The sequence below is a fragment of the Natator depressus genome, chromosome 1 (assembly GCF_965152275.1).
Source record: "Natator depressus isolate rNatDep1 chromosome 1, rNatDep2.hap1, whole genome shotgun sequence".
Lineage (NCBI taxonomy): Eukaryota > Metazoa > Chordata > Testudines > Cheloniidae > Natator > Natator depressus.
In genome coordinates this window covers 203,325,564-203,352,601 of record NC_134234.1, presented here as the reverse complement: position 1 = coordinate 203,352,601, position 27,038 = coordinate 203,325,564, and the positions used below count along the sequence as shown (strand labels likewise).

General features: G+C 51.0%; 1 protein-coding gene and 1 long non-coding RNA gene across 10 annotated transcripts in view; one reads left to right on the top strand and one right to left on the bottom strand.

Moving 5' to 3' along the window:
- The window catches only part of STXBP5L (syntaxin binding protein 5L), a 428,399-nt gene extending 425,345 nt beyond the window's left edge, over positions 1-3,054 (bottom strand). For 2 of the 9 annotated variants that reach the window (XM_074974780.1, XM_074974789.1), the window contains exon 1: positions 2,199-3,053. In XM_074974780.1, coding sequence (XP_074830881.1) covers positions 2,199-2,402 — 204 coding nt within the window. In that variant the 5' untranslated portion in view covers positions 2,403-3,053. Of the gene's footprint in view, positions 1-2,198 lie in introns of all 9 variants that reach the window. The other 7 variants (XM_074974821.1, XM_074974806.1, XM_074974797.1 and 4 more) reach the window with 6 other exon arrangements.
- A 186-nt stretch (positions 3,055-3,240) lies between these two features.
- Positions 3,241-27,038, top strand: part of LOC141984490 (uncharacterized) — a 32,788-nt gene continuing 8,990 nt past the window's right edge. Inside the window, exons 1-2 of the long non-coding RNA XR_012638746.1 lie at positions 3,241-3,278; positions 5,445-5,537. This is a non-coding gene — a long non-coding RNA (uncharacterized LOC141984490). The remainder of the gene's footprint in view (positions 3,279-5,444; positions 5,538-27,038) is intronic.

Sequence of the window (27,038 nt, the reverse complement as noted above, 5' to 3'; positions counted from 1 at the left end):
AATATTTTTTTAAAAATAAAAAGTCTGCTAATTTTAAAAAGAGAAGCTGCCAAAGTCTTCCAAAAATGACAGGTTACTAATGTACTCATATATGTAGATAGGTTCATCTGAAAGTAACACCACAGAAATATTTTAAAGTAACAAGTAAATTCAGAATTAAGGCTGAAAATGAACTGACACTGTTCTTAATGCACCCTATTTTGATTACGTATTACAACATATGACATGTAATAATCACATGATACTATTTTGAGACAAATACAAATCACAGGTGGTGAAAGATGACTTCATCATGGAGTTCAATATGCTGAGTTTTAGCCTTAACTCAGAATTCCCTTGACTTTGTGGATTTAAGTCAGATTCGACAATGATACTATAATATATTTTTGATTATTTGTATTTCCTTTTTATTACTGTAGTGTTAAAAAGGGGAGGCAGGGCTCTGATTAAAATATTTTAAGTTTGACATAATACTGGTTTTTTTGTATGCATGCACAAAAGGAGCCAAATTGAACCCTGGTGTAAACAGGTATAATTCCATTAAAGACAACTGAGTTGCACACATTTAGACTACTGAGGAATTTGGCCCAAAGGGCCTGATCCTGTTTTCACATAAGGTAATGAATGGCAAAATTCCCATTATTATTTACACAGAGCCTAATCCAAAACTCATTGAAGTAATTTTCCCTCTGGTCCTGTTCCTACTGATGTCAATGTGAGTTTTGATATTGACTTTAATTGGGAACAGAATTAGAACCATAATGCCCCAAACTGTGTTAGTTGTTTGATTTCAATGACAGCAGAAGTGGGCCCTTAGTTTTAAATATTTATGTTGATACGTGCACTATAAATTCATAGTAATCGCTTTACATGGTTAAATATCTTAAATTTCTTCTTTTGTTCCAAAGAACCAAAAGCAATTAGATTACAATATGATTTGATCATTTCCCAAATTTCAAACCATAGCCTTTTATGCTGACTAATAAAGAAGTATCTTAAACAGGTAAACTTCATTTATTTTTCTTTACATGCCTTATGTTAATCAAATTATTTTATTTTTCAAAGGTATTAAGCAAAACAATAACAAAAAATAAAAATAAATGGTTCATCCTCTGATGAAGTTTTGTACATCAAGTTGACCAAATTGGAATTTCAAAAACCTTGAAGGATGAGGTTTATTTTGGGAAGATTAATACAGCTTTTAAAACATACTAGCAATTTTTTTCTTACAATTTTTTTCAAAAATCATTTTTCCTCCTCACTATTTACAAGATATCCTTGAAAGTTCAACATTAAGGGACCTGATTCTGTAGTCCTTTCTTTGGAAAAACTCCCAGTGAAAGTCAACAGAATTCATGTCAAAGTTAAGGACAATGGGATTGGGCTCAAAATTTCATTTATTTTTTTTTAATTATAATTTGTTGTTGTAGTGTTGGTTATAATTACTGAGAAGCTAGTACTGATTTTATTTTATTTAAGAATAGTGCTGAAGCTTTGGTTATGAAAAATAAACCTGAAAAAGACAAACACAGGGATGACCCTACACTTCTTACTCAGACAAAACTCTCATTGAAGAATCAGGTCAACACCTAAGAAAAACAAAGACGAATCAAATTTGGGGCTTTCCTATCTTGATACTGTTCTATTATTATAATGCTGCCATAGTTAACAGTCTTCACTGCGAATATTAAAGGAAAATTATTGATCCCTTTTCAATGCATCACAAATGAGAAATGAAAACATTATGTGTAACATTAACTACAGTGGATTTTATCTTTGTTTAATGCCTTTTCCTGAAATATTACCTACAACATATTTTATTTAAAAAAAACTCTTGTATACTATAAATTTCTAAAAAAGAGCTCACTTGCACATTTTATTCTTACTAGTTTTGCCTGAATTCCTTACTGTAGTGTTATCAATTTGGAAACTGAGCCTGAGCTCAGGATTGGGCTCTTGATGCTGACATTAGGAGCCTTATGAATTTATTGACTACTACAGCTGTGCACAGGGAAGAATAAGCCTAAATGTGATTTCCATCCCATCACTCCAGGGTTAGCTACCACAAACACTGCAGTTGTCAAGTGAAAGGTATGCTGGCATCACATCACCCAGGCCCCCTAAGAGATGCTTTTTTCTTTTATTCTTTCTTTTAATTCTAATAGTAAATGAATAGAAAGAGCCACTGCAATCCTTACCTTACAAATCTGGAAATAATCCGAAGACAGGATTTCCTGGATCTCATCTCTGGGTGTCCCTGCAGCACCTGCCGTCCCTCCTGGATACATGGATCCACTTCCAGCCCCAATTCCACCACCACTGCTACTGCCACCACCGCTACTGCCACCAGGAGATGAGGCAGTTAAACCATCCAAAACTTTGCGGAAATTAAATTTCTTCATTTTGGAAAAATCTTTAAAAGGATGTGGGGAGGGGGGGAAACCAGTGTGCTTTAACACAATCAGTTACATGTAGCAAAAACAAAACAAAAAAAGAAACCGGTCCGATGTTCTGCTGGCTCAGGCAGTGCGTTAGTCCCTTGTGCTAAACAGGATGCCAATATTATGTACAACTGACTGAAAAATATATGCAGTTCATTTTGTCAGATGTAAAAGCTGCCCTGAAAAGGCCCTTTAAAAACTCCACAAGCAGCAAAACTCGAATTTAGATTCAAAAAAGAAATAACGTCAAGCCCAGCACCTGATTCTCTCACAGAGTCCACGTTTCACACTTACTTTGTTTCAAAACGAATGAACGACCACCAATCCAGATTTAAACCTGCAACCAAAAGGAGCTGAATCTATTTTTCTATCTATTTTGCCTCAGCCTTGCCTTTAATTCTTCGCTTTTAGGCAGTTTATTAAAATAACAAACCAGCGTTAAAATCCCCAAACCACCTTCAGTAAACGGGACCGGGAACCGCTTCCCCCCCCGGCATGTTGGGCGAACGGGGGGGGCGCCGGCAAGGGGCAAAGCCCGGTAACTGAGGGGTGCGCGGGAGCTGGGGCGCGGGGCGCCGGATCCGGGGGGCGCTCACCTCGCTCGGCTCCCCGCAAGCGGCGACCAGTCCCTGCGCCGCGGCCCCTAGGCGCCGGAGGCGCGGCTAAGCGGCTCTGCGCGCGCTGCCCCCTCCGCAGGCACCGCCCCCGTAGCTCCCATTGGCCGCGCTTCCCGGCCAATGGGAGCTGCGGAGCCAGCGGGGGGGGGGAGGCAGCGCGCGCAGAGCCGCGCCTCCGGCGGCCCAGGGACTAGTCGCCGCTCGCCGGGAGCCGAGCGAGGTGAGCGCCCCCCGGATCCGTCGCCCCGCGCCCCAGCTCCCTCCCAGAGCCCGCGCCCCCCCGCCTGCGCACCCCGCGCGCCGTTCCCCCGCCGAGGCGCTGCACGTGTCCCCGCTTCCGGGCAGCCGCGTAGGGAGCCTGCCGGCCCCGCGCCACCCGGGACTAGAAACCAGACCTGCTCGGAGCATGAGAACTACTGTAGGGGGTGTCGCGCTTTCCGGTTGGTACAGGGCCGGGTGGCAGCTTCTCCTGTAATTGTCTGTTGGGGTTCTGGTGCTTCTGACGCCTGGATTCTCTCCCTGCCCCTGCTGTCTCCTCCTGCTTCTGCTGCTCTTGCCTGCTGTCTGTCTGTCCGTCCGTCCGTCCGTCCGTCCCAGCAGCGACAGCAGTTGCTGCTCTCCTCTCGCCCTTTTCCCTCACCCTCCTGAGGGTCACTGACCCTTCCTCACTGGGCGGGTAGCTCTTCACTTGCCTGAGTACTGAACTTCCCCTGCACAGTCCTGAGGGAATTGAACTACCCCTAGCCGTTGTAACATAACTGAACTGCCCCTCACAGTCCTGGTGTATCTGAAACACCACGCACAGTTGTAAGGCAACCAAACAGCACCTCACCAGTCAGGGTAAAAGCCTGTCTCTTAATCCTTTGGTAACCAACCATCTCCTGTCAGTGGCGCTGGAACCCTTTTAATCGTGGGGATGCCGAAAGCCAGCCCACTTACCGCTGTCTGCATCCTCCCCCCACCCGCCCCAGGTGTGGCCGGGAGCAGTGTCGTGTCTCCAGGAGGGGGGTCCCGGGCAGGCACAGGGCCAGGAGCAGAGCCCCTGGCCTACAGACAGGACCCTGTGTGTGGGCCCAGTAGCAGCGCCCTAGCTGCGGGGCCAGTAGCCGGGACCCCAGGAGCGGGGGTCCGGGGCCACGGGCACAGGGCCAGTGTCCCAAGAGCAGAGTCCCAGGCCCGGAGCTCCAGGCATGGGGCCAGCAGCCAGGCAGCAGGGCCGGCAGCTGTGACCTGAGCCCCAGGCTGGGGAGGGGAGTCCTGGGTGCAGGGCTACCTTAGGGTGCTGCAGCACCCCCTGCACTCCTAGTTCCCAGGCCTATGAATCTCGTGGTCCTGGTGTAACCAACGAAAGATCCCCAGCAGTCCTTGGGTATCTGACTGCTTTTTGGTCCCAAAACAACTGGCCAATTGTCCCTTAATCCCTTAATGGGCAGCAGGTTTAAAACAAATAAAAGGAATTTCTTCTTCACTCAGCGCACAGTCAACCTGTGGAACTCCTTGCCTGAGGAGGTTGTGAGGGCTAGGACCATAACAGGGTTTAAAAGAGAACTGGATAAATTCATGGAGGTTAAATCTATTAATGGCTATTAGCCAGGATGGGTAAGGAATGGTGTCCCTAGCCTCGGTTTGTCAGAGGGTGGAGGTGGACAGCAGGAGAGAGATCACTAGATCATTACCTGTTAGCTTCACTCCCTCTGGGGCACCTGGCATTGGCCACTGTCGGTAGACAGGATCCTGGGCTGGATGGACCTTTGGTCTGACCCAGTATGGCCGTTTTTATGTCCTCGTGGTAACATAACCTGTTGGTCCCAAGATAACCAACTAAGTGTTCCTCTGAGACCTAGAATAATGGACTATACTCCTGGTCCTGGATTAACTGACTGACCATGCCCCACAGTCCTGGGGTAAGCAAAAATTGTTCTCTGCCCAATCCCATGGTAACCAATTGATCATCCACAGCCCTGAGACAATTCACTGGCTCTCTGTCACCACAACACAATCCAGGGGTAAATGAGCAACTATCCCTCACAGTCCTGGGGCAGCCCTTCCTGGCAATGCTGGGGTAGCTGGAACCTGGTGGTGCTGTTCACCTGGCCAGGATGCAATTAGGCTTTTCCCCCCGCATCCCGTGTCTATCATCAAGTTGTTTAATCCCAAAACAAAGATTTACAATGGGGTAAGGCGCAAAACAGTTTAACAGTTTATTAAACAAAGTAAATTAACAACAGACATGTATTTAACTAGGACCCCAAGTCCAAAAGGACCAAAATACAGAACCACTCGGCTGTTAAACAAGATACAGGGCTTAAAGCCCAGGCCCCAAGCTATTTACAAGGACAGGCTGCAAAGGTTACAAAGATGACACTGTATCATGTCTTGATAACAGGATGCGACCGACACTCGCGGACACGTCAGGACCAGAGCACTGGACACAGGTGACAGGTGAAGACAGGAATTCAAAGACAGGGCTCGAAGACAGGTAAGCTGATCTTTCCCCAACAGGTCTCCTTTGCAAAGACAGGGCTCTGACCAGGGATGCCAGTCTTTCTCCCATGGGTCTTCTTCCCCTGCTGCGTCCTGCATGTGTGTGAGATCCAGAGATCGAGGACGGCTGATGGACTGCTATCCAGTGTGCAGGCAAGTAACCCCAACCCTGCAGTCAGAGGTATTGTGGCCTCAGCAACCCTAAGTGCAGTTGTCCACTGACTGCCTTGCTGACAGGCAGCCCTAGGTGATGGGGGAGATGGACTTTTATTGTCTCCCGTTGCCGGGCAGATTAGCCGGTCACGTTGCTTTAGCATTTCCCACCTTTTTACTCAAAAGAGCGCCAAAGTTGAAAAAGGGCACCAAACTGGTGAAGGAGAAGGGGAACAAACATGGATCCCAAACAACAACTGTGGTGATCCAAGATGGCGATTGCAGGGGCAGATGTTAAAATATGAAATTTTCCCTACAGTTCCAGGATAGCCGGGACAACTGTGCCTGGCGGTGCCAGGGTGATCATGCCTGGTGGTGCCGGGGTAGCCCGAACAACTGTGCCCAGTGATGCAAGCGTAGCCGGGGCAACCATGCCTGATGATGTCAGGTAGCTGGGGTAGCCCTAACCCAGCCACTGAGCAGGGTTCACAATGTCCCTCTTTCAGAAGCTAAACAGATAAAAAAAGTAGTGGTGGGGGCAGCCACTGTCCCAGACCCACGGCTCCTGCTCCACTGCCATTGCTCCTGCACTCTCTCAGACACTCTCCAAGGTTCTGAAACCACCCAGCCCGGCCCCACCAGCACTCATGGGCGCATGCACAAATGGACACGCCCATACGCCCGCGTGCGCGCATGCCCTGCTCTTAGGGGGCGGAGCACGTATCACTGATTGACAGCAGATTTGCCAAGTCACAGGTCTCCACCATTAGCCCATGTCCACTCCACTGGCTGTCTGAGGGAAGCCAGTGATTATATGCAATTGGCGAGGCGGACAGTTGCCTCGATCTGGGAGAACTGTCCAATAGACAGAGACACACCGTCAGCTGGTGCCTGGTTGGGCAGGGACAGGTGAGAAAAGTCTTACAGTCAGTTGGAAAAGCCAATGGAGGCCAGTTGCCCAACCTAAGGGCTTGTGATTGGAGCACGGCCGAGACTGGACACTGGTGCTGCCAACCAATAGGGAGACTGGAAGGGCAAATGACCCAGTGCTGCGACTGGTGGCTGATGAGCAGGTGGCACTGGGGGCGCCCAGCCGGGAGGGGGCACGGGGCAGAGGGGCAACGTGTGCAAATGCTTGAGCACGTGTGTAAGCGCCCGCCACCTGTGCATCCTTCTGAAAGCACGCCCGTACCAGACCCTGCCCACAGGGACCCAGCTGGGTTTGCCTGCAGCCACAAGAGAACACCGCATGCTCCGCCCAGCCCCATTGTCCCCTCCAGTGGGAAGGGAGCGGGGCCCCTCTGAAGTGTCTGCCTTTGCTGCCGAGCCTGCTCTTTGGGCCAGAGTGCAACCGGGCTGCGGGGCTCCAGGTAACAAAAGCTGAAGTTTAAAGGAGAGAAACAAAACCCAGAGCCCTGCAGTGGTGCTGGAACACTTTGTATAGTAGGGGTGCTGAAAACCAGCTAACCAAACTGTAAAGCAGTGGCCCCCAAACTTTTGACCTTGCATCCCCTCACTCCTGTACACACCCCCTCTCCAAGAGCTGGGGCCGGGAGCAGTGCCATGGTTCCGGGAGGGGTGGACACCAACAGGGGCAAGAGGGCAGAGGCTGGGGTCACAGCTGGGGACAGGCATGGGGCAGGCAGCCAGGACCCCGGGCGCGGTGGGGTGTCGGCTGGCAACTGGGATCCCGGGCGCAGGCCGGAGGTGCTGCAGCACCTCCCACACCCCTAGTTCCCGTGGCTATGTAGCCTTGGAGTTCTGATGGGGACCTGCGGGCAAAGGCCAGCCTCTGATGAGGGACAACTGGGAAAGCATCACCCCTCCTGTTCAGGGCAGCTACAGAGCTGGCTACTTCAGGGGTTCTTCAGCCTTCCTCTGAAGCAGCTAGTTGTGGTCACTGTTGGTGACAGGGCACTGAATGACCTGGCCCCTCCAGTTTGCCTATTTCTGTGGTCTTAGCTCCACCCAGCTCCACCCAAGCATTAGCTGTAATTTTCTGAACAGATTAATGACAGGGAGTTGAAGTGAAAGGGACACGACCTACTTGAAAGCTAGTCAGTTTTCAAGAAAGATTAAATTAATTTCATGTCCTACACCTGCCCTGATGTCCCTTGCTCATTTTTGTAGTTTTACAATAAGATTTTCTGATATGTTAAAATGTTTTTCTTTCATTGTGTGTTGTGTGAAAGACCAACACAACCAACAGAGAAACTGATTGACTGTACAAGGGAAATTACAGCTTTCACCATTTCCACCACTAATGGATCTACAACAATTACCAAGACCCAATAGTGTTTTCTTGAAATGACTGAGTCCTGGAAGCTTACTCTGAACTCAAGAATGGCCTCTTGATTTCAGAAGCATGATATAGCAAACCAAACTTTATGCACAAGGCACAATAAGGAGTCTGTTGAGCTCAAAAGCAAATGAGATAGCTGTTAAAAATGACTCATGCCACCTCCTAAAGTCTGTCAGGGTACTCAGTATTTCATATGATTTTCAACAGAACCTTCCATATTTTCTTGTATAATAAAAGCAGCTGGCTGACTCAATAAGAGCATGAAATCAGTGGAGTTGAAAAGTTATACTTGAGGATTTAACCTACTTATTTACTTGTGTGATTATGTGATTTATTTAAGTGATGTTTGGGGGAAGGATGTCCAGATTTTATTTTAGAATTTTATATTAATGTCTTTATCACAATTTTATTTTACATTATCTTGCTTTGCATCCATAATTTTTCTTTCGGAGTATTTTGTCCAAAATGAAATTTTGATACTTATGATGGTGTCTAATCTAAACTTTTGTTTTTTATGTAGAAACAAGAGTTTTCCAAAAACTGGTAAAGTGTGTGTTTATTTCAGATCCTGGTACCTCACCCATCACATTTTATCACTGGGTAGCCCTCAAAGTCATAATGCCCGCTATCTGGCGAGTGCTACCAATAACCAGCCTTAGGAACACTCATATGACAGTTACAGTGAAGGTCTAATCAAAGAATAGCCAGTTACTATCAAGTCTTAAACCTAGGGTTGCTGAGCAAGAGCCTTATCATCTGCACCACCCTGCTACAAGAATAGACATAGACCCACAAACAGGGGTTACAACTGCTGACTCAGCAGGATCAGCTCACTAGCAGCAGACTGCTGATTGGACACATCTTAGCATAAATCTTCCTGTCCAGGCCACTCCCCTTGTCTGAGCAATTGTTGCTAGGTCTGCTGCTGACCAGACCCCTGAGTTCCAGCCTGCTTGCATGGTCCCTGCTCCTTGTTCCTGTTACTTCACCTTGTTCTTACTCCCTTGCCTTCCTTCCAGTTATTAACACTGGCTTCTTGATCCATGGCACATCTCTGACTCTGGTTTGACCCTTGGCATGGCTTCTAACTCCATCTGTGTCCCTTGGCATGACTTCTGACCATGACCCTGACTCTACTCTGGGCTCCAATCATTAGGTCAGACTCCACGTTATAGGCTCTGAGAGTTTGCTCAGATCCTCTTAGTCTCTTCTGGGACTCGTTGCTGAACCCCTGGGCCAAGTATGGATATTGCTGGAGCTCCAATGTTCTAGGGGCCTGTGAATCTGCAAGAACAGATTGCTGTCCTCTAGGCTGGAAACCAGAGGCTTTGGGATCAAGTACAGCATCTGCAAATGGAAAACTGCAGGAACAAGTTGCAGAACTCGGAGCAGCTGTGAGTACCTATTTGTCCGCTCATTACAACTCCAGCTTGGGACCAGCCCTACAGTTCCATTACCAGACAGCTATGATGCCACCCGCAGCTAGGGATGTAAATACTGTTTTAAAAGTTAACCATTTAAACAATTAAAATTATATCATTTAACTGGTTAACCAATTAAAGGGAGAGGGACTGGGGTCGCTCCAGCTGGCCCAGCGTGGCCAGAGCTGGGGTTGACCAGCTGGGGCTGGAGTCAGCTGGCCCGGGGCTGGCGTCGCTCTGGCTGGCCAGCGTGGGGCATCCGGGGCTGGGGTCGGCCGGCCGACTGGGGCTGGGCTCACTCTGGCAGGGCTGGGGCAGAGTTGGCTAGCGCGGGGCGGCTGGGGTCAGCCAGCCAGGACTGGGGTCGCTCCAGTCACCCCCAGGTTTGGCGTTGCTCCAGTGTGGGGCGTCCGGGGCTGGAGTTGGCCTGGCGGGGCTGGGGCTGCGGTTCCTCCAGCCAGCCTGGTGGGGCTGGGGCTGGGGCTGGGGTTGGGGTTGCTCCAGTCAGCCTAGCAGGGCTGGGGTTGGCTGGCGCAGGGCGGCTGGGGCTGGAGCTGGAGTTGACTGGCATGGGGTGGCTGGGGCTGGGGTCAGCTGGCCAGCCCGGTGGAGCTGGGGCTGAGGCCGCAGCTGCTGGCCCTGGGCTGGGGTTGGTTGGGGGCGGCCGGGGCTGGGGTCACTCCGGCTGGCCGGGCACAGCCGGGTCTGCTCCGGCTGGCGCTCAGGGGGTTAACGGATAAGCCTAATGCTTACCAGTTAACATTTTACATCGCTTCCCGCAGCAAGTTTTGAGAGTTTATTACCCAATGCAGACTCCTCTTTGTGCTCCAGTCCCCAGGAATACGCCACAGAACAGGTCAAGGTGAGGCTGGTACTTAGCTTCCTTACTGCCAAGGCCATAATATAGGCCTCTCCCATTCCAGATTTGGACCACCCAGTTTTGACAAGCTGGGCTTCTTTCCTGCAAGTGTTCCCTGCTATTTCTGATGACCCACATAAAGTTCACATGATGGAGACCACTTTCCGTAAGCTTTGGCAAACCCTTCCTATGTCACCTAGTTTAGATGCTTGGTTGCAGATACCACCTGGAATGATGTCACATTCCTCCACCAGTTTTGGTCTCTGCAACAAATTAAAAGAGGAGCTGGCACGGATAGACCCTCCCACCAGGTTGGATGCCTTTATGGACCTTTGTATCAGGATAGACACCAGACTTCATGAATGACAAATTCTACAAATTCATGTCTACATTCAGCGCTTGTCAGACAGGGTTTATTTGTTTTTCAGGTGCCTAAGGATTCTCAGGTGCTGCATAATATATAACAACAATTGGTATCCAGATGTTAGTATTATACACCATGGTCTTCCTCTAAAGAACAATTTTGCTGATGTCCCAGTAATATGTAACTGGTGAAAGATATTTCTTCAGTTCTTTTCCACTAACGTTTCTAAAGGGTTTTTCCTCACTATTCTGGTCTTACTTCCACTCCCTGCATTTCTTTCTTCACTGAATCACTCTATTTCACCTTTATGTTCTCCCGTACATTCTTGGACTATTAGGCTGCAAAACTAAATATATTGATGGAATTAGTGTTTCTCCTCCATCATCATGTGATATAAGACAGTCTTATTCTTTGCAAGTCTTACAGTAATCACTTCCTCATTCTAATGATTTCACTCTTTATTTCTTCTTCATTTACTTTATAATTCATTATCCAGCTGTATTCAAGAGGCTTAAAGTCCAACTGGCCAATCTAGGATTTGACACGCGGCCCTCGTTAATCTGGCCTGATAACACGTATTTAATCGGTGTATGGACGGTCCTTAGCACGACAGGAGACGTGCCTGTCAAATATTCCCAGTGCTTAAGTGCCCACGTTAGTGCCAGCACCTCTTTTTCACAAGGTGAATAAAGTTTTTCTATCTCACTAAGCACTTGGATCCAAAAGCGACTGGTTTTAATCCTACTCCATTGTTCTGCAATAAGACTGCGCTTAGCCCTTTCTCAGTTGTAGCTAGTTGAAGCTGGAAGGGTATGTTGGGCTGAAGGTAGGCCAACACTGGAGCCTTTGTAAGTACCTGCTTTAACTGATAGAATGCATCTCTCTGTTTTTTGCCCCAAGTCCATTCTTGTTCTGCTATTTGTGTAATGGCTTCTTCCCAATAGGGCATTTCAAGCTTTTCTGAAGCTTTCACTGCTGCGAGCCTGTGTGATGTTGGAACAATAAAACCTCCTTCTCTAGCTGTATCCTGAGTCAGTGCCCTATTCAGTAAATCCACTATCAGATTATGATTCTTTAGAATGTCAGTACTAATGATACCATGTCCATCCAGAGCCTGAATAGCAAATATAGCTTCAGTGGCTAGTTTTTCCAGTCTTGCACACGATAGGTCTTAAGAAAGGAACAGCACTTTCTTTTCCATTATATCCTTCTAAAATTTTACTTCTTGCACTTGAAACTCTTTGATCTTTGGGACTGCTTTAGTGCAAATAAGATACAGTGTGGCACCTGTATCAATGAGCACTGTCTGTCTAAATATACCAAACTCTTCCTGTAAGGTGGCATCCACCACTGGTCTTCCCCATGCATTGCTGTCAATAGGCACCACATGGGGAAAGGTGGAAGAGATGGGCCCCATCACAATAAACTTTCCTTCTACTCCTGCATTTCTAGGTGCTTGGGTGCAGTTGCAGCTGACAAATTATTCCCTTCATCTGTTGCCAATCTTCAAAATAACTCGACTGGAAGTCGGTCGATCTAATCCTTTTTCTCATACTTTAATAATCGCTTCCCGAGCACTGCTCTAAATCCTTTCATGGTCAGCAGAGTTATGATGATATTCCTGGTTTCTGACTGGATCAGCATGGCTGGAGACATTCTTCTCCTTTGGTGTAGAATTCTTGCCATCAAAATTGTACTTCTTCCCCTTTTGCTCACTGGCTCTATTACTTGTGTACTTCACAGCAGCTATCTTCTTCTTTTTCCAGTAACTGGGAAAAGCTTCTCACTGAAGCTTGGAAGCCTCCCTTATTTTATCTTCTCGTTCTCTGATGGTCACCATTCTTGGATTGACTGGACCCAGCGTTACTCTCAATGTAGGTATGAGCCCCTGAATGGGCCTCCTTAAATTCTGGTGTCTCGCAGGTTGCTATTCCATTAACAATAGGTGACATTCCTGCTAGCCAATACAGGATCATTTTCTGCTTAAAAACCTTTCAGGTCTCTCATCCACTTTTTGTCTGTCTGACTAAAACTTCCCTATGATATTTTTTATGTGGGAAGTAGAACCTAAACACAGCTTCATAAATTTCTGTAATGTCTCTAATGTTTGCCAACTGGATTTCCCCGGGTAAGGCACTAAACTCCTCACCATTCATGCATTCCCTTAATAAGGCAGCTGTATCTTCTTTACTGATGGCGGCCATACTACTGATCTTTGATAACCAGTCCAGAGCAGTTTCTTTATTAAGCGGACCTAGTGTCTTTCCATTGCCCTTGCTTGATCGGGCCCATATGGCTTTGTCACGTATCAGGTCTCAACTGGCCAATTGGGACCATAATTTATCATGCTTGTAGTGATAGGTGCTGTCAGGGAGTATCTTTTCCCCTCCTCCATTTCATTAGAACTTTCCGGCTCCTCTAAGTCTTGTGGAGCAGAGGGTTGAGTCCTTGCTACTTTTGCTTCCTTCCCATTACTTTAAGTCACCATCAAACTCCTCCTTTCCTGAATCAGTCTTCAGATCTATATCCTTTTAAAGGATCCATATTTAGGGCAGCTATGACTCCTTGTGCTTTTTCTTAATTTATCCCTCAAGCTGTTGATTTTACTATTACAAGAGGAGTGATTCCAGATACCTTCTTGTGTGCTTCTAACCTCTTTAACCAACTCCCTTATAGCAGCCTGTGATTGCTCTACCTTTTTAGGCAATACAAAATTTTCTTTATCCTTTTTCACAAGGCATGCATTTAATTCTTGTACTTGTTGTTTTAATTGGTTAATTTGCTTTGATTGGTTAAGCACTTGAGCTGACAAAGTACTATTTTGAATCGTTAACTTTTCAATTTCAGGTCCCCTTTTTACCACCTGCTGTTTAACTTGAAATATTAGTTTTTCTTTATTTTTAATGTGTTCATTTAGTTCCCTTGCCACCATTACCAAAACATAGATTAAGGCTCTTTTCTTTAGTTTCTTATTTGGAGTTGGTTTGAAAGTAACAAAGCTTTCCCACTTTTCACATAACTTTTCAAAAGCATTCTCCCCCACAAATAAATCTTCTTTCCAAGGATTTTTACATTTTCCAAATAAATTGACACTGTATTCCAGAGAATTTTGATTTGTTTCCTTATTCCATCCATGTATGCCAAAGTTTTGGCTGCTCATTTTTAAACAGTACATGTCTGACTCACACAGACACAACTGCTTGTATGGCACTCAACTGCAGTGGTCACCGCAGTGACTTCTTAAAGTCAGAGCTCAGCAGTGCTCAGGAAATTATGCTGGCCTGCCACACACAGCTACTCAAAGCTCAAGCAGCACACCCCAATCTAATGCCTGCTGTAACAAGCAGTGCCTGTCAGCAACTTGGTCTGCTCCTTCAGTTAGTTTGGGTCCCACACAAGAAAGCCACTGACCAGCTGCCAGTGCTTCCACTCTCAAGGTCTATAGACCTTAAATAAACCTTTAACCAAGCTGATTATAAGAAGACATAAATAACATAAAAATCAGTACAATTCAAGGGACGACTGTCAAGGGTCCAGCTACGGTCACCAGAAACTGTTACCAGAAAACTTGTGACAGGAGATATCTTTCTTAAGGATCCCCCTCCCCGAGAGGCTCGTTTACCCTAAATTAGTATCTATCACCTAAGGTCACACCAAGGATTACACTACTCACTGTAAGTTATAAAACAGATGGGATTTATTAACAAAACAGCTCAGTGATTTAACACATAATAGACATTAGGTCCAGACCCAAATCAAAGATAAGTGGGAATATATATGTAAAACTTTCTGACAGGTTTCAGAGTAGCAGCCATGTTAGTCTGTATTCGCAAAAAGAAAAGGAGTACTTGTGGCACCTTAGAAACTAATAAATTTATTTGAGCATAAGCTTTCATGAATGCATCCGATGAAGTGAGCTGTAGCTCACGAAAGCTTATGCTCAAATAAATTTGTTAGTCTCTAAGGTGCCACAAGTACTCCTTTTCTTTTTGATAAAACTTTCTGTTACTCAGTCTGTTGCATGAAACAACCTAAAACCAGACAGAATCAGTGAACCCAGCAACCTCTGAGGAACCAGGACCAGGAGTCTTGGGAGATCACGCCTAGGGACATAAATATTGTGTAAAAAAGTTAACCGTTTAAACCAGTAATCAGCAACCTTTGGCACACGGCCCACCAGGGAAAGCCCCTGGTGGGCCGGGCCGGTGTGTTTACCTGCCGCATCCACAGGTTCGGCCGATCGCAGCTCCCACTGGCCGCGGTTCACCATCCCAGGCCAATGGGGGTTGCGGGAAGGGCGGCCAGCACATCCCTCTGCCTGCGCTGCTTCCTGCAGCCCCCATTGGCCTGGAGCAGCGAACCGCAGCCAGTGGGAGCTGCGATCGGCCGAACCTGCAGATGCGACAGGTAAACAAACCAGCCCAACTCCTGGGGCTGGGGTTGCTCCGGCTGGCTGGCGCGGCTGGGGCTGCTCCTGCTGACTGGCTGCTGGCCGGTGCAGCTGGGGTTAACAGTGAAGATGGGTTAACCAGTAAGACTAATGCTTACTGGTTAACCATTTACTATTTTACATCCCTAATCACGCCACCACTGGATCAGGTCACCACTGGGCAGGAACCGGAGCAGTTCGATGACAGGAACAGGTAGGTGTCTTCTTTCGATGTTATTGTGAACAAGCACAGGTTGCCTCTAGGATGGACAGCTCCAGCACCCTATGCCGAACCCTTATGTAATCTCCTGTTACCAGGGAGATTTTTCCCGAGGTCAGATGACCTTTCCCGCCTTTGGCACTGTTACTAGGCAGAGCTCTTCTAAACACATCCAATCAAAAATAAGGATTAAAATAAAGCACCAAACTAGGCAACAAGAAGGTGAGGCAATATGGAGGGTAACAAACAACAAAACAAAAATGGCAGATAATCCCTAAAACCACTTCCAAAAGTATGGTCTCCTGAGTAACAAAGCGTGACAGGAGTGGGGACCTGTCCATTGCTTCTACCACATCAAGGGTGGTTTGGGGATGTACCAAAAGGCCAAGGATCCATCCGATGGAAAAATCAATGAAAGTATCTCCTCCTCCCAAGTCAATCAAGGACCATTTTAAAGGAAAGACCTGCTTGTGCAGCATGATTTGCAACTCCAGGGGAATTTGTAGAAATGGGAAGGAATGAGGGCCTCCTGGTCGAACATAACCTTGGGATCTTTTGGTCATGGAGCCCAGGGTCAGACCTAAACTAAGCCTTTTCCTGTTGTTGGGCTGCAGAGAGTTTGGCAGGGCACATAGATATCACACATCCTGCTCCTCCATCTGCAGTGCTATTGCTCTCGTGGGGACAGGTGGGGCCACACCCTGTCTATCTGGATGGGTTCGACGGGGGCCAAGTGACCTTGAGTCTGAAGGCTGAACCTTGGACAAGCCCTGAATGTGATCCCTGCCCCAAAGTACTGTTACAGGGTCAGGCCAGATGGCTAGAGGAGAGTGATCCTATTGGAATCAGGGAAGGATCCTTTTGGGATCACTGCTAAAGGATCCCCCCCATCCTAAGAGGGGAATCCACAGGACCTGGAAACCAATTGAGTATGGGGGACAACTAATGAAATAACAGGGACAGGAGTGTGGTCAAAGGGTCAAACGAAGGGAACCGGACGTGGACACCGAGCAGAGAACCCCGGACAGCGCCCACTGCTCCTCAAAGGCGTCAAGGGAGTCAGTGGACGCTGCCCAGAGGAACTTTGCCCGGATACGTGAATGGACGGAGGATCGGAAATAGGCCCCACAGTCACAGGAGACTCCCTCGGCCAACCTCCTCACCCTGGTTTTATAGATGGCCACTTTAGCCAGGGCTAGGAGGAGGTTGACCAGGAGGTCCTGTGACTTTGTGGGGCCACGGATAGGGAGTGCATAAATAAGAAGGTGAGGAGAAAAGTGTAATAAAAAATGTAACAAAATATTCGTGAGGAGCCGGAATAGGGGCTGCAGCCTGACACACTCCAATTATATGTGTGCCAGGGTTTCCCTCATGCTGCAAAAGGGGCAGGTGTCTGGAATAGGGGTAAACCACGCCAAGTACACGCCTGTGCTCATGGCTCCATGAAGGAGCCGCCATCTGATACCCTGGCGGGCCTCGGGACCAGGGTGGAGTATAGGCTGGCCCACCGGGGCTCCTCACCCTCCAGAGGTGGCAGGAGGTCCCACCATTTTGTATCAGGGCTGGACGCGAGGGTGAGGATGTGAAGGGTGTGGAGCACGAGCGTATATAGATGTTTCCTTGGTGCAGTCTGGAAGCAGACCCGCTGCAGATTGTGCAGCCAGCCCATGGTGAAGAGGCAGGGGGGTCGGTTGGGTCCACGGGGCAGGGGCCCGATGAAAAGGTCTGGAGGACCTGGAGTGGAGGGTGGGCGGGGCGCACCCTCGTGCAGGACCTGGTCGAGGTAAACCCGAGCAGCGGGCAGCAAAGCAGCCCTCACCTTCTGAAGTACGCACCAGGGAGTATGAGGCCTGGAGAGACCAATGCGCTGAGCCAGCATCAGGGGATCCAGGCAGTCTCCCCAGTCGTAGTCCAGGAGCTCTCCGACTCTTGTGACTTCTGCCAGGACCAACCTCTGGCGCACCGAGGGGGACTCCGCCACCTGTACACGGAGCTGGGGGTTGTGTAGCAGGGGCTCCGAGACGAGATCTGCTCCTCTGGTGGCCACCATGGACCTGGTCGCTGAGAGCAGTTTCCAGGTCCGGAGGAGGTCCTGGTAGAAGATCAGCAGCCTGGAGAGGTCTCGTGGAAGACCTCTCAGTTGGAGATAAAGGAGCTGCTGGTCGTATCGGAGCCCTCGGAAGTGGCGCAGGAAGGCATGCGCCAGTATGCACCACACCGGACTACCTGCACCATAAAGGAGCCTCTGCAAGGCCTGGAGGTGGAAGACATGGACCTGAGTGTGTAGACACTTCAGGCCCTGCCCTCCCTCCACCAGGGGTAGATAGAGAACCCCTGAAGAGATCCAGTGCAGTCCTGACCAGAGGAACTCCAGAATCGATGTCCGGAGGTTGGCCAGGAAACCCGGGGCCGGGACAGGATGTTGAGCAGGTACCAGAGCATGGAGAGGACTAGTTGATTAAGCACCAGCAGTCTCCCTCAAAGGGAGAGGCACTGGAGTAGTCCTGTCCATTTCCGGAGCTGCTCTATCACCCTGCCCTCTAAATCGTGCCAGTTCTTTGGCAGAGATTGATGCATGGCAGAAAGGTAAACGCCAAGATAGAGCAGCGGACCCGCGCTCCAACGGATGGTCTAAAGCATGGGTGGGAGGGAGCTCGCCTGCCACCCATCCCCGACCACCAGGCCAGAGCTCTTCACCCAGTTGACCTGGGCGGAGGAGGCTGCCGAATAGATGGCCTGGCAAGCCTCCACCCGCGCCAAGACGCCAGGGTCCTGGACCATGAGGAGCACATCGTTGGCGTACGCCAACAGGACTAGCCGCAGCTCTGGCTCCCACAGCACCAACCCCGTCAACCTCCTACGGAGGAGACAGAGAAAGGGCTCGATCACCAGAGCCTACAGCTGGCCCGAGAGGGGGCACCCAGGCCGTACTCCTCGCCCGAAGCTGACCGATTCGGTCAGGGTCCAGTTGAGCCTGACCAGACACTCTCCACAGGCGTACAGCACCTGGAGAAAACCCACAAACTGGGGTCCAAAGCCAAACGCTCACAGAGTGCTCAAGAGATACCCATGGTCCACCCTGTTGAACACCTCCTGATCCAAGGACAGGAGAGCGAACGACAGACCATCCCTACACCCGAGTTCCAAGACGTCCCGGACCAGATACAGGTTGTCAAGAATGGTGCGGCCCAGGACAGTGTAGGTCTGGTCTGGGTGGACCGCGTCCGTCAGCACGGACCCTAGCCGCAGTGAGATGGCTTTTGCTACAACTTTGTAGTCCATTCTGAGGAGTGAGATGGGACACCAATTTCATAAATCGCGGCGGTCCCCCTTCTTCGGCAATAAGGCGAGCATGGACTGCTCTGCAGAGACTCAGCCCAGATGGTGACTAGGTCTGGGCCAAGGATGTCCCAGAACACACGGTAGAACTCCACAGTCAGCCCATCGATGCCCGGAGATTTATTGGTGAGCATGCAGAGGAGGGCTTCCAAGAACTCAGCCAGAGTGAGAGGCAGCCCTAGGCGGTCTTGGTCGCCCACGCTGACCATATGGAGTTCGTCCCAGAGCACTCTGCAAGTTTTAGGATCGGTCGGATCCGGGGAGAAAAGGTCTGCGTAGAAGGCCCTGGCCCTCCCGCACATCTCCACCGGATCCGTGAGGGGGTGCTATCCTCTGCCAGAAGGCATGTGACATGCTTCTTGGCCCCCCTCCTTTTCTCCAGGGCATAGAAGAAGCAGGAGCCGCAATCCATCTCCCGAAGGAGACGGATGCGGGATCGAACAAAGGTGCCCTGGGCCCAACGGTCTTCGAGGGTCTGGAGCTCCCCCCCTTTCTCCTGGCACACTCTGCAGAGAGATGGATCCTCAGGACTGGCGGCCAGACGCCTCTCCATCTCTAAGACCTCCCGTTCCAACTGCTCTATCACCGCATCCCTCCGTCAGCTGGCACCCCGGTAGTCACGGCAGAAGAGCCGGGCATGCACCTTCCCCAGGTCCCACCACCACCGCGCCGAGGGAAAGGCATGCCTCTGCCCTCGTCAGGCCAGCCAGAACTCCCGGAAGGACGCTACGAAGCCCACATCCTCCAACAAGCCATAATTGAAATGCTAATAGGCTGGCCCCAGCCTCTCCGTACAGAGAGAGGCCGTCACGGTGGCTAAATGATGATCAGAGAACGGGGCCGGCCGGATGCTGGAGGAGTGGGCTCCTGAAATGTGGAAGCGTGATAAATAGATGCGGTCCAACCGGGAGTGGCACGACCGATGGGCCTCCACCCAGACAAAGGTGAACATTGAGATGTCATCCGGGTGATGGTCACGCCAGACCTCCATCAGGGAGTGGTGTTCGACTATCTCCCGGCAGCCGCGGATGTCCTCCGGGCACTGCTTGGTCCCCAAGTGGTCCCGCTCCTCAAGTGTGTTGTTAAAGTTCCCGCCCAGGACCAGGCACTCACAAGGATCCAAGGTGCCAAGGAAGGTGGACGCCTGCTGATAGAATCGCAGCCGCTCCGGTCCCGATGTCGGGGCATAGACGTTAACGAGGTTGACCACGAGTCCCTCCATATGGACCTGGAGGTGCAGCAGGCGGCCCAGCACAGCCTCGGTGACCCCCAGCTCCGCGGGCCGTAGGTCAGGGGAGAACAGGGTCGCCACTCCAGCCGTATGAACTGTGAGATGGCTAAAGTACACCCTGTGCCCCCATTCCAGCTGCCGGCTGTCTTTGGCGGCCAGATCCGTATGGGTGTCCTGCAGGAAAACCACAGAGTACCCCCCCTCCCGAAGGAAGAAGAGCACCTGGGACCTGCAGAGACCCATCCTACAGCCCCGGGTGTTCAATGTTGCGATAGTGATGGGTGCCATGAGGAGGGCTGGGGGAGATCCTCGCCGGCAGGGATGCTCACAGGCCCATGCAGCAAACCGTGACCCACCCCATAGGTGAGTAAGGAGTCACGGAAGCCACGGACCCGCTGGTAGGCAGTGGTGGCCTGCTTCCCAGTCCTTTTACCCTCCCCCATAAGGGCCCTCGTGGCCCGGAGGATTTGCTGAAACTCCCCCAATCCCTGAAAAGCAAGCTGTACCTTGTTGTGGGAGCCACGAACGTCTTCAAGAAACTCCCGCAGCTCCTGTCGCAGCACATGGGGGGGTGGGGTTACTGGCTCCGGACCATCCTCTGGCGGGGCCCCTGGCACAGCCCTGTGGCCAACTGAGATGGGCAGGCAAGGGACAGACCCCCGACGTGGCGCCCGATGGGCCGGTGCCACGCAGCCCGCCTTAAACCCTGGCTCAGTAGAGGGTGGCAGAGGGAAGATAGCAGCTCTTAGTGGGTCGGGACAGGGAAACACAAAAGCTGCTCCCTGGGGGTCATCTGCTGGGAAAGGGAAGGAGACAGCCCCAGGGGCGGCAATAACATCACGGGAGGTGGAAGGAATAGGGACAGGGTTGGCACAAGGGGCAGGGCTGGGGTCAGGGACAGAAGCAGGGGCAGAGGCACGATTCTGGGCTCCAGAAGCCAAGCAACAGGCCAGTGGCACCTCCCGGTCAGGCTCAGGGGTTTGGGGGGTGGGGAGGGGGTTCTCAGTGATGCCGGGCGCAGGCTCCCTGGTGGGTTTGGCAACCACAGCATCAGGAGGTGGACTATCTTCAGTAGGGCCCCTGGTGGCTTGAGTCTCTGCCGCGTGGTACTGGCCATTACCTCAACAGGCTCAGCGGCCGTAAGCGGGGTGCCATCTTCAGCCAGGTTGGTGGAAGAGTCCAGGGGCTCCTCAGAGGCGGGAGCGGAAGCAACGGTTAGGGGGAGGGAGCATGGAGAAAGGGGGGCCGGAATGAGGTTGCCCAGATCGAGGCCCGCTGGCAGAGGGTCGTCCTCCCCCTGGGTGACCAGGGTCTGACCCAGGGCCTCGATCTCCTCATAAATGGAGGGGAGATCGCCTTCCACCAACCCGGGGTTCTCCCCGCCGGCACCCGAAGCAACGGTCACCTCGGGGCTCACAGGGGCTTCAGGTGGTAACGGGACAGGAGGGGCTCTATCAGGAGGTCATCCAGTGTCCCCTGCTGCTGGTGCCCCAACAGGGGCAGTAGCAGGTGGTTCAGCTGCGGTGGCAGAGATAGAGGCTTGGGGGGGGCAATGGGGCGGCAGGTGGGGGAGGGGCGGCAAGGTCTGCCGGAGGGGCCCCACCCACCTTGTCCCTCGCCATAATGAGCAGGGAGGGAGGGGGAAAAACCAGAGAGAGGAGGGGAAAGGGGAAGCAGATCAACCACTCCTCCCCGCTAGGCTGCAGGCAAGGGAGGAGGGTGCCAAAAGGGGTGGGCTGGACAGAGGGGCAATCAAGGGCTACGGGTCAGTCACCGACACGGGGTGGGATTCCGGCTCCTCTAGCTGCACTAGGGGAGCGGGAAATACAACAGCATTGGGGGCTGCAGTGAAGAGGGTTCAAACTAAAATGGGGAGGGGCACAAGCGCATGGGAGGGGGAATTGGTACACTGAGCAAGGGGCTAATCAGGGCGGGGGAAGGGGGGAGAACCAGGCTGGAGGTAGGACAGGGAAACCAAGGGGCTAGCTTCAGAGGCTGGGGCAAGCAAACAAACTGAAGCTAGTAAGGGGGGGCTGCAGCAAAGGGGAAGGGCTAAAGGCTGCAAGTGGCAAATGGGGCAGGTAGCAAGGGGATAAGTCCAGGTGTGGGGGGGAAGCATGCGCCCACATGTGCTTGCAAAAGTCAGTTTGGGCTGGCTGCTGCTTCAGGCCCAAAAGGTGGTGAAAGGGCGTGCCAAGCCAGGGGAGCAGCTGAGTCTCAGAGGCAGGAGCTTGAGGCGGATGGTAAGTGTCCACTAGGGGTGGTGGAGGGGGCAGCGATGGGGGGGGGGCAAAGGGGGACACACGGATGGACTAGGGGGCAGGCTCCATGCCATACCCCCCTGTGTCTCCACAAACACAGTCATGACCCCCACCACAAGAGCACAGTTCAAAAGCTACTCAGTCTTAAAGGCCCCCTCCATGATGGTCTGCAGAGTCTCTGTGCGCTCCCCCAATGGTAGATGGTCCTCTTCTCCTCCTCCTCAGGGCTCTAGCAGCTCCAAACAGCAAACGCAGCAGCAGCTCCAGGCAGCAGTCTGGTGGCCACACAGGAGGGGCCCCTCATAGGTGGTGGTGGTGATGATGTCCACAGCAGCAATGGCTGGGGCTGGGGTCCCGCACTCCCCCCCTCTGGGGAGAGGGCCAGCAGCCCCCCCCCCGCCCCCCAGGTGCTGTAGTCAGAGCAGTAGCAGCACCTGGGGGGGCAGCAGCCGGTCAGCAACCAGGTAGCAGAGAAGGGGGTGGGGTGTCTGGCCCAACCAGGGGAGCAGCTGGAGCAGCAACAGCAGCAGCAGCAGGGAGAGCCCAGGGCCTAGGAGCAGGAGCAGCAGCCCTCTCCCTCCTTCCTCCCTCCAGGCCAGACGGCTACAGGAGAGTGATCCTACTGGGATCCAGGAAGTGCTAAAGGATCCCCCCCAGCCTAAGAGGGGGATCCACAGAAACCAATTGAGTATGGGGGACAACTAAGAGGGACAGGAGTGAGGTCAAAGGGTCAAACGAAGGGAACTGGACGGGGACACGGAGCAGAGAACCCCGGACAGCGCCCACTGCTCCTCAAAGGCATCAAGGGAGTCAGTGGATACCGCCCAGAGGAACTCTGCCCGGATACGTGAACGGACGGAGGATCGGAAATAGGCCCCACAGTCGCAGGAGACTCCATCGGCCAACCTCCTCACCCTGGTTTTATAGATGGCCATTTTATCCAGGGCCAGGAGGAGATTGACCAGGAGGTCCTGTGACTTTCTGGGGTCATGGATAGGGAGTGCATAAATGAGAAGGTGAGGGGGAAAGTGCAACCAAAAACGTAACAGAATATTCGTGAGGAGCCAGAATAGGGGCTGCAGCCTGGCATACTCCAAGTATATGTGTGCCAGGGTTTCCCTCACGCCGCAAAAGGGGCAGGTGTCTGGGATAGGGGTAAACCGTGCCAAGTACACGCCCGTGCTTATGGCTCCATGAAGGAGCTGCCTTCTGATATCCTCCGCGGGCCTCGGGACCAGGGTGGAGTATAGGCTGGCCCACCTATCCTTCACGTCCTCACCCTCCAGAGGTGGCAGGAGGTCCCGCCATTTTGTATTGGGCGGGATACGAGGGTGAGGACGTGAAGGGTGTGAAGCACGAGCGTGTATAAATGTTTCCTTGGCGCAGTCTGGAAGCGGACCAGCTGCACATCATGCAGCCAGCTCACGGTGAAGGGGCGGGGGGGTTGGTTGGGTCCACGGAGCAGGGGCCCAATGATAAGGTCCAGAGGGCCTGGAGTTGACGGTGGGACCAGGCCTCATGCAGGACCCGGTCAAGGTAAACCCGAGTAGTGGGCAGCAAAGCGGCCCTCACCTCCTGAAGTACGCACTGGGGAGTACAAGGCCTGGAGAGGCCCATGCGCTGAGCATCAGGGGATCCAGCCAGTCTCCCCGGTCGTAGTCCAGGAGCTCTCCAACTCTTGTGACTTCTGCCAGGACCAACTTCTGACGCACCGGGGGGGACTCTGCCACCTGCACACGCAGCTCGGGGTTGTGTACCAGGGGCTCCGAGAGGAGATCTGCCCCCACTGTGGCCGCCACAGACCTGGCTGCTGAGAGCAGTTTCCAGGTCAGGAGGAGGTCATGGTAGAAGACTGGCAGCCTGGAGAGGTCTCACAGAAGACCTCTCGGATGGAGATAATGGAGCTGCCGGTCATATCGGAGCCCTCAGAAGTGGCGCAGGAAGGCGTGCACCAGTATGCTCCACACCGGACTACCTGCACCATAAAGGAGCCTCTGCAGGGCCTGGAAGACATGGACCTGAGCGTGTAGACACTTCAGGCTGTGCCCTTCCTCCACCGGGGTAGATGGAAAACCCCTTCAGAGAACCAGTGCAGTCCTGACCAGAGGAACTCCAGAATCGATGTCTGGAGGTTGGCCAGGAAACCTGGGGCCAGGACCAGGGTGTTGAGCTGGTACCAGAGTTAGAATCATAGAATCATAGAATATCAGGGTTGGAAGGGACCTCAGGAGGTCATCTAGTCCAACCCCCTGCTCAAAGCTGGACCAATCCCCAATTAAATCATCCCAGCCAGGGCTTTGTCAAGCCTGACCTTAAAAACTTCTAAGGAAGGAGATTCTACCACCTCCCTAAGTAACACATTCCAGTGTTTCACCACCCTCTTGGTGAAAAAGTTTTTCCTAATATCCAACCTAAACCTCCCCCACTGCAACTTGAGACCATTACTCCTTGTCCTGTCCTCTTCTACCACTGAGAATAGTCTAGAACCATCCTCTCTGGAACCACCTCTCAGGTAGTTGAAAGCAGCTATCAAATCCCCCCTCATTCTTCTCTTCTGCAGACTAAACAATTCCAGTTCCCTTAGCCTCTCCTCATAAGTCATGTGTTCCAGACCCCTAATCATTTTTGTTGCCCGTCGCTGGACTCTCTCCAATTTCTCCACATCTTTCTTGTAGTGTGGGGCCCAAAACTGGACACAGTACTCCAGATGAGGCCTCACCAATGTCGAATAGAGGGGAACGATCACCTCCCTTGATCTGCTCGCTATGCCCCTACTTATACATCCCAAAATGCCATTGGCCTTCTTGGCAACAAGGGCACACTGCTGACTCATATCCAGCTTCTCGTCCACTGTCACCCCTAGGTCCTTTTCCGCAGAACTGCTGCCTAGCCATTCGGTCCCTAGTCTGTAGCTGTGCATTGGGTTCTTCCGTCCTAAGTGCAGGACCCTGCACTTATCCTTATTGAACCTCATCAGATTTCTTTTGGCCCAATCCTCCAATTTGTCTAGGTCTCTCTGTATCCTATCTCTGCCCTCCAGCGTATCTACCACTCCTCCCAGTTTAGTATCATCCACAAATTTGCTGAGAGTGAAATCCACACCATCCTCCAGATCATTTATGAAGATATTGAACAAAACCGGCCCCAGGACCGACCCCTGGGGCACTCCACTTGACACCGGCTGCCAACTAGACATGGAGCCATTGATCACTACCTGTTAAGCCCGACAATCTAGCCAACTTTCTACCCACCTTATAGTGCATTCATCCAGCCCATACTTCTTTAACTTGCTGACAAGAATACTGTGGGAGACCGTGTCAAAAGCTTTGCTAAAGTCAAGAAACAATACATCCACTGCTTTCCCTTCATCCACAGAACCAGTAATCTCATCATAGAAGGCGATTAGATTAGTCAGGCATGACCTTCCCTTGGTGAATCCATGCTGACTGTTCCTGATCACTTTCCTCTCATGTAAGTGCTTCAGGATTGATTCTTTGAGGACCTGCTCCATGATTTTTCCAGGGACTGAGGTGACGCTGACTGGCCTGTAGTTCCCAGGATCCTCCTTCTTCCCTTTTTTAAAGATTGGCACTACATTAGCCTTTTTCCAGTCATCTGGGACTTCCCCCATTCGCCACGAGTTTTCAAAGATAATGGCCAATGGCTCTGCAATCACAGCCGCCAATTCCTTTAGCACTCTTGGATGCAACTCGTCCGGCCCCATGGACTTGTGCACGTCCAGCTTTTCTAAATAGTCCCTAACCACCTCTTTCTCCACAGAGGGCTGGCCATCTACTCCCCATGTTGTGATGCCCAACTGGACTGTGGGTTCCACCAGAGGGGAAGGTCTCTGGCCTGTTCCCCGATCCACTAGGTGGATCAGCAGATACTGCGGGGATTGTTCTTCTTCCTTTTCCCCATGCCGGCCAGTGATGAGGCTAACTGAGTGAACGGCAGATTTGAGCCACGGAAGTGGCCATACTGAGGGCTGCCATGAACCTCTGAGGCGAGCAAATCCACCAATAAGCGCAAGACCCACTAAGGCAGAGGAGGAACTTTGTCACAGTACTTACAATATGGTTTCATAAAACATCTGACAAAGAGTGGGGAGGAAAGTAGGGGAAAGGAGATGGTGGAGAAAAGAAAGGTGTTATATCAATACATTGGACAAGGTTTGTTCAAAATAAATATAAATTTGAGAAAAGTTTGTGTTGATTCACTTCTTGTGGATATTACAATAGAAGTAGATCTTAGGGAGTGATTTTAGAGGAGAGAGTTGTGGCATGGCAAAACAATTCAGGGAGGGAATTCCATGCAAAGGTGGCACTGTGACAAAAGGTGCAATGATGGATATGGGGGGAAATGGACAAACAAGACACTGGGTCTGGCATCATTAGTGGAGTAGGCAGAGGCATAATGCAATAAGAGACTACCGTCTTGTCCACATGGGAAAGTATTATCAGTTATACCAATATAGTTGTACTGGTATACTCATACCAGAATAACCCACCCCATGTGAACACTCTTATTCCAGTATAAGAGTGACTTTTTCCCATTTAGCTTAAACCCTTCCAAAGCAACATAGGATAAACCTTTAAAATACATTATTATACCACAATAAGAGCGTCTACATGTGGGGTTATACTGGTATAAGTATACTGGTTTACATTCACACCTTTGGCTATACAAAAATCTTTCCCATGTAGACAAGGCTGAAGGGGAGAAATTTCCAGAAGACCTATGTTATTTGGGCACCCAAGTCCCATTTTTAAGAGACTTACACAAGTAGCCTCCTAAGTCACTTCAGTAATTTTGAAAGTTTGATCCTAAATCAGATACATAGGCATGGATAAAGGCAGAGTAAGGAAGCAAGACTGGGGTAGTGGTGAATAGGGAGCCAGCTGAAGGAAAGGGAGA